Source organism: Apium graveolens, unplaced genomic scaffold, assembly GCF_009905375.1.
Source record: "Apium graveolens cultivar Ventura unplaced genomic scaffold, ASM990537v1 ctg7192, whole genome shotgun sequence".
NCBI lineage: Eukaryota > Viridiplantae > Streptophyta > Magnoliopsida > Apiales > Apiaceae > Apium > Apium graveolens.
This window is the reverse complement of record NW_027420115.1, coordinates 111406-124793: the sequence shown is the minus strand read 5'-3', so window position 1 is coordinate 124793 and position 13388 is coordinate 111406. Positions and strand designations below refer to the sequence as shown.

Below are 13388 nucleotides of genomic sequence, written 5' to 3'. Positions count from 1 at the left end.
TGTTCTTCGCATGATTAGGGCGACCCATTTAATCACCCTTTTAGCGGGTTAGTGTTATTATATTTTGGACCCATTCCTTCAAATTGATGAGTACCATTTTCATCAAACTCAGTTACAATTCCCATGAATTAAACGATACATATCATTTATTAAAAATGTTAGGTCACACACACTGTAGAAGGGGGTTGAATACAGTGTATAGCACAGTCAAATCGAATTCTAATAACACAAGTAACAGAAAACAGACTTTATTCAAAGCAATAAACTCTGTTACAATATGAAACTGTCCTCTCTCAGTGATGAACAAATATCACGAGAGCTGCTAGGGTTACAATGAATAATATTCTCGATAATGATAACACTTATAGTGTAAACCCTATGTCTGTGTTTATATACTACACAGTTACAAGATAATCGCTAATTGATATGGAATATAATTCTGCTTCCTAAAATATATCAATCAGATATCTTTTCTTCCAAGTATTCCATTCTTCATAGAATTCCTTCTTCATGCATATCTCTTCTCACGTTTGTCTTGATCTTCTTTCCTTTCAATCAGCCGCCTTCCTTATCTGAAAGTTTCCTTTAAGTCCTGATATTATCTCCTGATAAATATCTCCTGAACCTTAAGTACTGATAACTTAAGTTCTGACTTCAGTATAAGTGTTGATTTCAGTTAAATACTGATTTGTCCTGTTTAAGTAAGATCTGAAAACTAAAATAAATCATATTAGTCATGACATTATCAAATATATCTAACAAAAAAATTAGCCAATAACGTTATAATAACTCAATACTTGGGAACAATTTTGCTAATAATTTTGGGGAAGTACCATTTTTTGAATTTTAAAGCACTATCAAAATTCAAATTGAAATCTATATTATATTATAATAGCCGGAAAGAGATAATTTGGTTCAACGGTTTGGTTCAACGATAATTCCCTAATTTTGATTATTACTAAAATAGATAAATAGTGTAATATATCTAATAAACTACTAAATTATTAAATACTACTAAATATAGTATACTTATCCTACTAAACTACGAATACAACTTATCCTATTATTAAAAGATATAAATAATAGTGTTATATATCTGCTAAACTACTAAATTGTTAAATTACTAGAAATATTCTATTTATTCTACTAAATTACGACCACATGTTATTCTATTATTTTTATTATAAATTTATAATCATTATATATTTATATAAATATTTTAAAAATATAATATAACTGAATAAATAAAAAATTAAAATATTAATGGGAACCCGTGCATCGCACGGGATTTATGACCGTACCCTTAAATTTTCAAAACTCACTTAAAAAGAAAAATTATTCTAAGACCCCCTTTGGTTATCATATCAAAATTTAAAAGTAAAAAAAAACATAAAAATACAATGTTAGCCTTAAATTTTATTTTTCCGAATACAATTCCACTTAATATTCTTCTGTATCAACCAACCAAACAGCCCTGGAGCAAACCCTAGTTCCTTAATTGATTTCGATAACCAAATTAATCTGCTCTAATTCCAAGCAAAGGTTCGATCTTTCTACTTAATTTCTGTTAATTTTGTGTTAATTTAATCATAATCCATTGATTAATTACTCTTTATTAGCATTAGAAGTTTCTCTTGATTTTAATTTTTTTTAATTATTGTGTATATTTATGTGAAGTTATGTTTGTTACCTGCTATGTTATGTTTATGGATTTTTAATCAGAGTATTTAGATGTTTGAAGGGGTTTTGATTGATTGATGAAAGTTTTATGCTATAACAAATTGTTAAAAAGGGGTTGCAGTGGATTGCTGTTATTTTGGTTATTTTTCGGAAAAAAATTGGTTGGTTATTGGCTCGTTACGGGTGGATTATAGGGCTGTTTCTCGATATCTATATAAAGATTGTAGCTTTCTGTGAAAAGTCCAGGTTTTCTTGACATTGATAACAAGTTTCATTTGGGTAATGTGATGCTATTTAATGTACATGTGTATGTACTAGTAATTAGGGAAAAATATGAAACCGATTACTAATTTCATCCAAATGTATCAAATAGGTCATTATTTTCCAGTTTGACTCAATTTGGTTACTAATTTGAAAATTTGTATCAAGTTAGTTATTAAAAAGTTAAAATTTTGTATCGATTTAGTCATTGGCAGATGATTTATTTGATACAAATTTTTTTATTAGTGATCAAATTGAGTCAAATTGGAAAATAATGACATACTTGACATATATAAATGAAACGAGTAATCAACTTGATATTTTCCCCCTAGTAATTATGTGTTGGTGATAGCTCATGAACTGATCAAAAGTAACTTTGTATGATAACCCGGAGGAACCACTGTTTAGTTCTATATTCTTTGTTCTTGCCATTATGAGTATTCCTTTTTTTTTAATTTGTTATATTTGTGATTTGAGATGTATATTTGGAACTAAATTAAAAGTCTTGATTTTGGCAGATCTGCAAGGCTAAAGTCATACCCGATATGAGATTCGAGAGAGGGAGCAAGGTGGAGGTGCTGAAGCAAGTGGATGCGTTGACTGCATGGTGTGGTGCTGAAATTGTTTCAGGTGACAGGAATTCTTACAGTGTGAGATATTATTTTTATGTTCCGGAACACGGGGTAGATACTGAAAGGGTACCTAGAAAGCTTATCAGGCCCATTCCTCCTGTACATAGAGCAGAGAGTTGGGTGGCTGGGGATGTTGTGGAAGTATTTGAAAATTTTATGTGGAAAATTGCAATCATATCAAATGTTCGTGGAGCTTATTGTATTGTTCGACTACTTGGATCTTCTTACAAGTTCAGAGTCCACATATCAGATGTCAGGGTTAGACAGTGTTGGCAAGGTGATCAATGGTTTCAAATGGGAAAGGTAATATATTTATAAGTTTTACTAAATAGGTCTTACAGTTATGTTTTCTTTATCAACACAGTTGAATTTCGATCAAATATGTGATACTGCATGATGATTGTCATGTCCTTGTGGCTTCCTGGATATTACTTTTAATCACTCTAAACTGAAGTTAACTTGTGGCCTTCGGCCTTCTGAAAATCATTTTTCTATTTTTGTGGTTATAAGTTTTTTTTACTTCCTAATTAGTTTTATTTTCATCATTCTATTTTGAGTAGATAGCTGCATTTTGCCTAGTACCTGACCACATGCCACTCAGATCAAACTACTTTAATTTTTTTAGTTATTACAATTATGTACATTCTAAATTGTATATAGTGCTATCAGTTGCACAATTTCCTATTCTTCGATTTCATATTAAACACATTAATTTTGTTTGTGGGTCTCTTATTTTAGATATTGGATGATGTTAAATGAAAATGATTAATAGTCAAGACAACTTAATCATATCAAGTGCATTTCATTGAAGGAGGCAAGCTGTTGCCGATGTGGTGGAAATCTTAAGGCTTAAAGAACTTTCATATTAACAAGTTCAATGAAGATGGTATGGATTTTGCAAAAAATGAAATCCTCTAAAAAGGTTGGCTGGGTGGCCAGGGGCTGTCACAAAATCATGGCCTTTTCTATTTATCTTCAAATGCTGTACAGCTGCAGAATTTGCAGAATTTCAAGTGTATCTTGTATTCTGATAGTCATTGTTATAATTTCTCTGACTGGTTGTCGCCTTACAGTTATTTTAAGATGCTGCTTCTCTTAATTTTCCCATTATCTAACCTATATGTTTCCATGTTAATGTACAGGGAACCGGAACTTCGGATTGTTACCAGAAGATGAGCTTCGAAGCAGCGCAAGCTGATAAAGCCCTTAATATTCAAAGAGAAGATGCTCTTTTAGCAGGAAAAAACAACACTGGATTGCAGGGGTCTCGTATAGCATCGTCTAGGACACTGAAAAGAGGATCTCCTTATTATTCATCTCTTCTTCAAGCAGAAAGTAGAAATGTTAAGAAAATCAGAGCGTCTGAAAAAGCAGACCGAAGAGTGCTTCCTGTTTGTGTGGATCAGGTACATGCTGTAGCTTACCCAAGAGAAAATCTGGGTGAAATGTGCATGCATGCTTCCTTTAACAATAAGAAAAATGGATATAATGAATTGGATAGAGGAGAATTAAATGATTTCACTGGCTGTTCCGTTGCAAGAGACACCAAAAATAATGATTCTGATACCGATATATGCTCTGTTGGTAGTTGTAGTGCTATTTCTAGAACCTTAAGTAAGTTTTCAACCCATATGTTAGCAGTTCCATCTCAAGAGACACATATCCAATCTAGTGATGCAGAATCTTATTGCGGTGTACGGAATGACAAGGGTTGTGACATTCCTACAGAAAAGGACATAGCAGCATGTATACATAGTTTAGAATTACATGCTTATCGACGCACATTAGAAGCATTATATGCCTCTGGTCCATTAAGCTGGGAAAAAGAAGCATTATTGACAAATCTTCGTATTATGCTTAATATTTCAAATGATGAACATTTGACGGAGCTAAAATCACTAATATCCGGTGGAATTCATAACATTTGTAAGTGTTAGTGAAAGGGTTTTTCTTTTCTCGTTTTAAGGGTATGATTAATCTTATCAACCAAAATACATTGTAAAAAGTAGGATGATAGGGTATGTTTTACAGCCAAAGCCTTTGTTAATTTTGCAAATTTATAGATTGGTAGATTTGTAAATTCAAATTTCATGTATCAAGTCATACTTTGTGGCATTTAAGTTATGATCTTGTCATTTATGATATGTTTTGTAATAAAGATACTGAGTTCGGGACTTATGCAAATTTGTAGCTTAATGAAGAAAGATGTAGTTTTTCTCATTTTCCAGTTGCTTCAGTGCAAGTGAAATACAATGGTACATTTTTTTATCTATTTCTTTAAGATATCTTTGTGGTATTGTTTCCACTTTGTTTATTATTCTAACATCTCCTTGCTTGATAATTACCCTTCTTTTTTGAGATCTCAACTTTGTATTTTACCTTCTACATATGTATTGCATAAAGTAGTCTGCTGTGTACATATATTTATTATCTTGTTTATTTCAATTCCAAAATACTTCCTATTGGACAAAAATATATTATGTTGTTTAATGAAGCTGTCTTTTTTCTGGAACACTTATTTCTTAGATTTGCTGAGTTGATGGAAAATATCTTTACTACTTTTTTCTGCTCATTTGTTACCTTGAGATCATAACATCAGATATTCTGTATAAACTATAATCCCTGTATTGAATTCCTCAATTTTGTTTTTCTTAAAATGGTACAAATGTTACGGAATGTGAAGAACATCTTTGTTCTTTATCTATAGTGGAAGCTTCTAGATTATTCATTTTGGGAATATTATTAACAAGTACCCTGCTTATTTTAGGGCTGAAGTTTTGGGGGCTTTGCTGAACTTGCTTCCAATTATCTTAGCAATGATTCTGGGTATGCAAATTTATATTTGTATAAACACCCAGGGCATTTACTATCTTAGCTTAAGACCATTCACATCCAGCGACAATACATTTTATCTAGCTCTTGATAGAATTTTATGTCAAACACTATCTGTGAGAACATGTACTCTGCTGAAGTAGGCATACCAAAATTTACATTGCTGCTATACCGATCTGATTACTGTAGTTAATTTACCAGATTATTGAGTTGTTAAGTAATTTTAAGAGATGGATCACTTCATTTTGTCGTTACCTGTTACAGTTTTGGTATATTATTTATTTATTTATTATTGTATTCGATATGATTGGAGTGATTAAATAGTCGATTATACTGTAAGATTAACAGATCCTTGGTAATAAATGTTATGAATTTATCCAGCATAGTAGTCATAAGCTTGATACTATTCTTCATGTTGTATATTGTTTTGTTTAGATATATATTATTAGTTCAATGAGCAACTCAGTCTATCAACAAAAACACAATTGTGCTAAACTGCTAATGTCTATCAGAATATATGAATTTTATAAATTCTGCATCATCTTTTATATAATTGAAGTGATCTAAATAGTGTTCTTGAGCTTCATACAGATATTCATGTATGATTTAGTCTTTGTACACACACACATGTTTAGAGTTATGTTTATGTACATATAATCTTTATGTTGTCTGCTTTCGGAAAGGCAAATGTGAAGTTGGCTATATTTGCTTGTTCGGTCTTTAACATTTTTGTTCTCTTGGATGAAATATTCTTGGAATGAAATCTATATGAGCTATGATAGCAAAGAATAGTAGGATGATTCTGAGGAACACATTATATGTTAATGAATAAGCATATTTTTCGTTATGTGATATCACATCAGAAAAGACTTCAGCTTCTCGTTTTCAAATTCTGTTTCAAATTTCTTATCTCTCTTCTTCCTCTATAGATTGTTAATTATTACTGTTTCTACTTTAAATGTGTTCATGTATCTGTTCTGTACAACATCTAATCTTCCTTCTGTTTGTGTTTATTAAGCTGTGTTACTATGGTTGACCCCAAAGCTATAATGTCTGTGGTCCTGTTCATAGTCCAATTTCTTATAGTTTATTCAATAGGTAACATATGTATATCAGGAGGCTAGCATTCCATATCCTATGCATGCTTCCATCTGAGCTACTTGGACCACGTCAAATTGTTTATATCATGTGGCTGAATTCTAAATTATTGAGCATCATACAATATACTTTGTATTCTCAGGTATATAAAAGATGTGATAAAATCTCAAATTTGAACTGTGGAGCTACTCTCACTCTGACTCTCCCTCTCCCACTCTCTCCCACTCTCTCTCTCTCTCTCTCTCACACACACACACACACACATACACACACACAGAGACTACAAACAGTAAAACAAAACAATTTTGAAGAAGAATAAACTTGTCATGAGGTATATATTAGAGCTCACCTTTAGAGACAATTTCTGCAGTTGGTGTAATTACAGATGGGATCTCCCGAACATTTATCTGGAATCCCTATGTTTAGCAGGACAGATTTTGGCACTTTTTCGTTAGACTCCACTCAGTCAAATGCAAATTCAATGTTGGATGACTGCCAAGTGGTAAAAATCAAGAGCTAATATCCTAGATCATTTAAAAGAAACACTTGGCAAGTTTCTTGTCATATTAGTTGGGAGATTTGCAACTCAGACAATTAATCTGCAGTCCATTTACATATAGCTTAAGTAGTCACAAACAACACGCGCGCGCACACACACATAAAAGCATACTGCAAGAAAAAAGACAGTAAATAGTGCCACATACTAGACCATACTAATAGTGCGATCTTCTGTCTAATATGGCCACTCATAACGAAGTTGGGTGCTGTTTGATTGATCAGTAATCGCGTAAATATTTAGGAAGTGGGTAAAGTATTATGAGTGATGCAATATATAATTAATCACTTAGTTTATAATTTATTTTGATATGCCGTGTCTAGAGTAAATGAGAATTGAACTCATTTTTTTTATACCTAATGATCCTGGTGTTTTAACTTTAAGGAGCATTATGAAATTTTTGTTTATTAAGTTATGTGGATACTTGAGCCTTTGAAGCGGCATAAACTAAGATGCCTAAATCCATTTCTTTTTCAATTGCTTTTCCAATATGATTCAGGATATAATTTTGAGTCGGTTTATATGTCTTACATCTTTTTTTATTTATTTTTATGTCAATTTCTTACGTCCTGATTATGGCAGATTACTGTATGGTTGGCTACTTACAAGTTCAGATCCCAGAAATTAGGTATCATAGTTAAACAGTCTTTGTTTAATGATGGTGGTAAAGGTAATATATTCTGTCAGTTTCACTTACTATCTCTTATATTTATTCTGTGTAATGAAAGAGGTTGAAATAGTGACACTATATATTGGAAGTTATCAAAATGAGTGATATCTGATTCATCCTTGCTTTTTGGGCTTGAAACTATACCCCCCCCCCCCCTCCCATTTCACCTTCACAACTGTTATACTTGGCTTCTCTTTTTAGTAAACTAGTATATGTATTCAAATATGGCAATCTGTCTTTTTTTCTTTTTGGTGTCTTCATTTTGTGTATTATGTGAGATAATTAATGTTGATGAATGAACTTTCTCCATTTTAAGTCATGTAATCTAAAATAAGCGATGAATTCTTATTCATTTTGTTGTCTAGGTAGTGTTCTAAAATTTAAGGATAGCCATCTTTTTTGCTAAAAGTAAGCCATTAACTACATTTATGTTACCTGGATAATGTTTGGTTTCAGATTTTGACCAGTTGGTGTTGTAACCTGGCCACACAAAAACTGCTTGGATATAAAACGGAGGCCTAAGGAAGACTTTAGAGGCTTCGGTCTCTCAGTTTTATAGTAAGGCTGGAAGAGTTATGAAGACATGGGGGAACTCCTAATTTGAGTCGAGTGGTTGAAATTGAGTACCTTATTATTCTTAGTTGAGTAGATATATTCAAGTTAGAGTATCAAGCAGTTTGCAGTTTTGAGTATCAATCAGCTGGCAAACAGCTTAAGGTGTACTACAGCTCTACATCAGCTGATTGAAACCCTTGATGCTTCTAATCTTTTGTGACTGCATACTTTGCAACTTCTGCTACCAGTGTTAATTTACTTTATGCATGAGCTAGACCAATTTGATGGAAAGAAATACAACAGAAGACTATCAAGATTCAGTTGTCTTCAAAGATAAGAATCATCTCTATTTAGTTGTTTGAGTGTTCATCATGTAGAAAAGAAAAACTCTAGGCCTTTGAAATCCCTCCTTGTATTTCCTTAGAGTAATCGGCTAAGTGGAGATGGTGGCATAAATCCACATAAGAACAAAGGCATCTTGTTGACACCGAAGACTGGTGTGATTATTAGTATGTACCGCTATTATTAAGATCAGGTGGCAGAGTAAGAATGGTTGGGTCAATGTGATGGAGAAGATTATAAGCCTAGGAAGAAGCATCATGAAAAAGTGTAGACCGACGATGATACTCAACTTTGTTAAGATCAGGAATGACGGGGATCAAGTTTCTGATGTACTTAATATTGGAAGGAATGACATTTTCAGACCTGCGTGCTGCCTTCATCAGTCTTGGCACACATAATTGATCCAAGATGTGTTGATGTAACCCAAAATATTTGTGGTTTGAAGTGATGGTTCCATGAGAGTGTTTATTAGGGATTTGGTGAAGGTTTTGAACCCACAAGGCTACAACACAGGAGAACCAAAAAACTTGTACTTTGATTTCTGTTTATTCATCAGTATTGAGACCGGCGGTGTCCTTTGTATCACTGAAGAATTCCTGTGCTAAAGAATTTCATTCAACTTGTCATTCTTTTTGTAAAAAAAAAATGAAAAAAGAACTACTCATGTTGTCAGTATTTCATATGTATCATACATGGCAAATTTATTAAATGAATTTAGGATATTATATTTTCAAATTTATTTCCATTTAATGTGGTTAACTTTTGTAAAGTATGATTACATACTACAAGTTTTCCATGAAGGTTCAGTATCTGGCTTAATCCTATTTATAATTGCAACTGGATTCTACATATTACAACCCGTTCATTTAATAAGCGGTTCACCTGAAGACGTGCTCTCGTAGTACATGTTATTATACTACTTGATACATTTATAGCCAAGCATCCGGATTCAGGACTATACTACTTGCTAAACATATATAAAAACTGGATAATACTATATTATATGTAACTTCGGAATCATCATCATCATCGTTAGACAGCTAGAAGAGAAGCACAGGCTCAAAGTCTGGGACACAAAAGCTAATCACACAAATTTCCCAATACATTGTCACAATTGATAGCTAAACTCGTGTTTTCCCAACAATAATATTGAATTGAATCTAAGTTAACACCTGGCCACGGTTTACAAACAAGTACGACTACATGCTCAAGTCAAATCCCCATTACCCCCAATAACTTAATTAATGACAGAATTCTGAGCAACATTATGGAAACTGTAGCTGATAATGAATAAGCATTTGCTTAGACTTCAGACAGCAGATACCTTTGGAACATCTACCGGGAATTTGTGAATCTCATCCATCCATGGACTTTTCTCCTTCGCGGGGTTTAGAGTCCTTAGTGCCTTCCAAACAGCACTATTACACTTAAATCCAGACCCAAATGCTATCTGCCATGCTCTATCTCCCTTCTTGATCCTCCCTTTCGCTTCTGAATATGCCAATTCATACCATAGAGAACTGCTTGAGGTGTTGCCAAATCGGTTCAGAGTCATCCTCGAGGGCTCCATATGCCAATCGCTAAGCTGCAGATTCTTCTCTAATTCATCCAACACAGCTCTTCCTCCCGCATGAATGCAGAAATGCTCAAATGCCAGTTTGAAATCTGGGATATAAGGCTTTATCTTCATCCTAAATAGTTTCTTCCCAACCAATGTAGCAAAGAAGAGCAGCTGTTCAGACATTGGCAGCACAAGAGGACCAAGAGTAGTTATATTGGTCTTTAAAGCATCCCCAGCAACCGCCATCAGATCTTTTGACAGAGCAACTCCAACTTTTCCAACAGGATCCTCCATCTGAGTAACACAAGAAAAGCATTTATCATCAGAACCTTTGTGGGTTCTGACAGTATGGACCAACTGATACTTGGATCGGCGTCGATCTGATCTCTTGTTTGAAAGCAGAATGGCAGCCCCTCCCATGCGGAACAGGCAATTAGAAACAAGCATCGACCTCTCATTTCCAAAATACCAATTCAGTGTGATGTTCTCCATGCTGATTACTAGAGCATACGAATTGGGATGGACTTGAAGAAGATCTTTAGCTAGATCAATTGAGATTAGACCAGCACTGCAACCCATCCCACCAAGATTATAAGTCAAGATATTCCCTCGAAGTTTGTAATGGTTTATAACCATAGAGGCAAGAGAGGGAGTAGGATTAAACAAACTACAATTAACAATCAATATCCCAATATCTTTCGGCTTCATAGAGGTCTTCGCCAAGAGCTCATCAATGGCACCAAACATTACAAGTTCAGCTTCTTTTCTTGCTTCTGCCATACAAGGATTTGGAGGAACTCTAAGCACAGCTTCAGGAAGATACGTGTCTTCACCAAGACCTGACCTTTCAAGAATTTTCCTCTGGAAATTGAGGTTTGCATCAGTAAAGTTACCAGTAAGCGTGGATTTCTCCATAAAAGTCTGCCTCGTACATTTTCGTTCTTCTTCAGGTTTATAGCATGAGAAATTCACAAGGTAAACAGGTCGAGGGCGGGTAAGAAAATAAAGGGTCGACAAAAAGACTAGAAGAGTCGAACACACGATCACGGATATAAGATTGAACCTTAAATGGTCCCAAAGAATATAGATGTCTTGAAGAGAAAATGTAGACAATTGAGCAGCAAGAATAACAACAAGAGGGGATAAAAATAAGTACATTCCATGAGTTATAAGATAATGATAACCAAGTTTGACATACTTCAACTTGACAGATTGCTTAAAATCGGGAAGTTTCCGCAAATAAGATGGTGGGATCAAAGGCTGCTGCTGCTCCACTTTTGCTTCATTCATTGTTGCTAACAATTTCAAAATTCTATATAATTATCTTGCAAAACAAGAATTCAAGAAATTGGGCTAAAACTTAAATTTGAGAACCAACCAAATCCTTGGACTAAACTCAAACAAATACAAAATCAAGTTTAGCCCACAATCTCAAATCAAGATTCAACAAATAAGATATAAAAACAACTATAAATAACTAAAAGAGGGTACTAAATAGGAAATGAATCAAGAAAATGCAGCAAGAAAGGCCAATTGACTTAAAGATTCAAACTTTAAAGTAAAAACAATGCAGAAACATATAAATGAAGTGTGGCTGAGAGATTAGAGATGAGATCTAAGGGGAGAAACAAATGGGGTATAAAATGAGAGAACCCCAAATGAGAGGAGAGAGAGAGAGAGAGGGGGGGGAGAGATTATACATACATACAGATGAAAAAACAAAAGGGCAGGGATTGACAGAGTGGATCCAACTCGTCCTTGCGAGACAACCAATGTGACTGTTGGAGAGAGAGAGAGAGAGATTGGAGATTTGGGGCGGCTAAAAATCAGGACAAGGTGGGTTGTTTTTTCAAAATGTACAAATCTTCTTTTGTTTTTCTAAAAAATATTAGAAGATATCCTACTAAAAATATAGTACTACTTTCATTTCATAATAACTTTGAAAGAATGTTAAAAATAACAATTTTTGGGTAAATGGTTGAAAATATCCGTTCTAAAAGTGGATGGCTGAAAATATCGTTTTGGATACACATTTGCTATTTGGGTATCTTGTTTTGTACTAGATACACATTTGTCAAATGGGTATCCAATTTTTTTTTTTTATTTTTTTAAGATACGCATGGTAATACCCAAACTACAAATGCGTATTTTTAATAATTTTCTTAGATACCCGATTCTCAAATGCTTATTACACTTATCCAATTACAAAATGTGTATCCAAAACGGTATTTTCAGTCATGTGTTCTGAAAATGGGTATTTTCAGCCATTGGACTCCAAAAATGGGTATTTTTAAACATCACCCAATAACTTTTTCTTAAATAAAAATTTCCAAAAATTTATTAAATTTTGAATCAATATTAAAAATAATATTATGTAATAATTAAATAATTTAAAAATTTTATTTTAAAGAGGATTATATAGATACTTCAAAAAATATTTAGTAACGAGTGTACTATGTATCTCATGAATTTTACAAGTAATCACGGTTATAATTATTAAAGCAAACATGAAATTTTATTTAGCAAAAAATAACTTGTGAAAAATTTTAAACAAGGAATAGACGTGGATGATATTATGTATGCTAATAAACTACAATATCCAGAATTATTATTATTATAATCATTATAATTATAATTATTGTTATTAATATAATAATATAGATTATTATTTTTATTTATAATAATAATAATAATAATAAATTTTATTAACATCATAACAAATTAGTGGGAAGCCGAGACACAATCTGAGCCTGCTCCCCTAGCTATAATTTATTATTATTATTATTATAATTATTATTATTATTATCATCATCGTCATTATTAGTATAAACGGAATGAGTTATAATTTTTAATTTACTTAATAATGTAAACTTTAATGTAAACTATTTATTTAGGATAAAATTAAATTAATATCAGACTAACCATAATTTATATATTATTATCCAAACTAAAACTTAATTTTTTATTAAAATATAATCAATTTTTTGTAAAAACACATAGAAATCTATGTATATAATAGTTCATACTGCCCCTTTTGAATAGTAACTTCAACCCCCTTTTAGCATTGTACCCACCAAGTTGTAAAAAATTACTAAAGTTGCCACTGATTAGTTTTTTAAAATTACATATTGGATGAGAATAAAAATTATATTGGATGAGAAGAAAGCTTATGTTGAAAACTTCTTAAACTTCTCTTAGGAA

General features: G+C 32.7%; 2 protein-coding genes across 10 annotated transcripts; one reads left to right on the top strand and one right to left on the bottom strand.

Annotated features, from left to right (window-relative positions):
• Window positions 1-1408: 1408 nt before the first annotated feature.
• LOC141703909 (uncharacterized) lies at window positions 1409-9593 on the top strand. Of its 9 annotated transcripts, none has more exons than XR_012567749.1 (7): window positions 1409-1542; window positions 2460-2876; window positions 3716-3979; window positions 4765-4828; window positions 5341-6834; window positions 7642-7729; window positions 8186-9593. XR_012567749.1 is itself a non-coding variant. In XM_074507297.1 (6 exons), exons 2-5 carry the CDS (start codon window positions 2487-2489, stop codon window positions 5364-5366), a joined length of 744 nt encoding a protein of 247 aa, XP_074363398.1. In that variant the 5' UTR covers window positions 1409-1542; window positions 2460-2486; the 3' UTR covers window positions 5367-5399; window positions 7642-9588. The 9 variants fall into 9 exon arrangements, 3 of the variants coding, with proteins under 3 accessions (XP_074363398.1, XP_074363397.1, XP_074363396.1); XR_012567751.1 differs by having other exon boundaries at window positions 5341-5399; window positions 8186-9585; XR_012567750.1 differs by having other exon boundaries at window positions 5341-5399; window positions 7642-7687; window positions 8186-9584.
• Window positions 9594-9602: 9 nt separating this feature from the next.
• Window positions 9603-12040, bottom strand: LOC141703908 (3-ketoacyl-CoA synthase 11-like). Its single transcript, XM_074507294.1, has one exon. The coding sequence runs from the start codon at window positions 11475-11477 to the stop codon at window positions 9936-9938; it is 1542 nt and encodes a 513-aa protein (XP_074363395.1). The 5' UTR covers window positions 11478-12040; the 3' UTR covers window positions 9603-9935.
• Window positions 12041-13388: the final 1348 nt, after the last annotated feature.

What these genes read in the sequence shown, in the direction of transcription:
- LOC141703909 (XM_074507295.1), top strand. Translation starts at nt 2,487, where the DNA reads ATGAGATTCGAGAGAGGGAGCAAGGTGGAGGTGCTGAAGCAAGTGGAT. An exon ending in AATGGTTTCAAATGGGAAAG is followed by an intron (nt 2,877 to 3,715) that starts GTAATATATTTA and finishes GTTAATGTACAG; the next exon opens with GGAACCGGAACTTCGGATTG.
- LOC141703908 (XM_074507294.1), bottom strand. Translation starts at nt 11,477, where the DNA reads ATGAATGAAGCAAAAGTGGAGCAGCAGCAGCCTTTGATCCCACCATCT.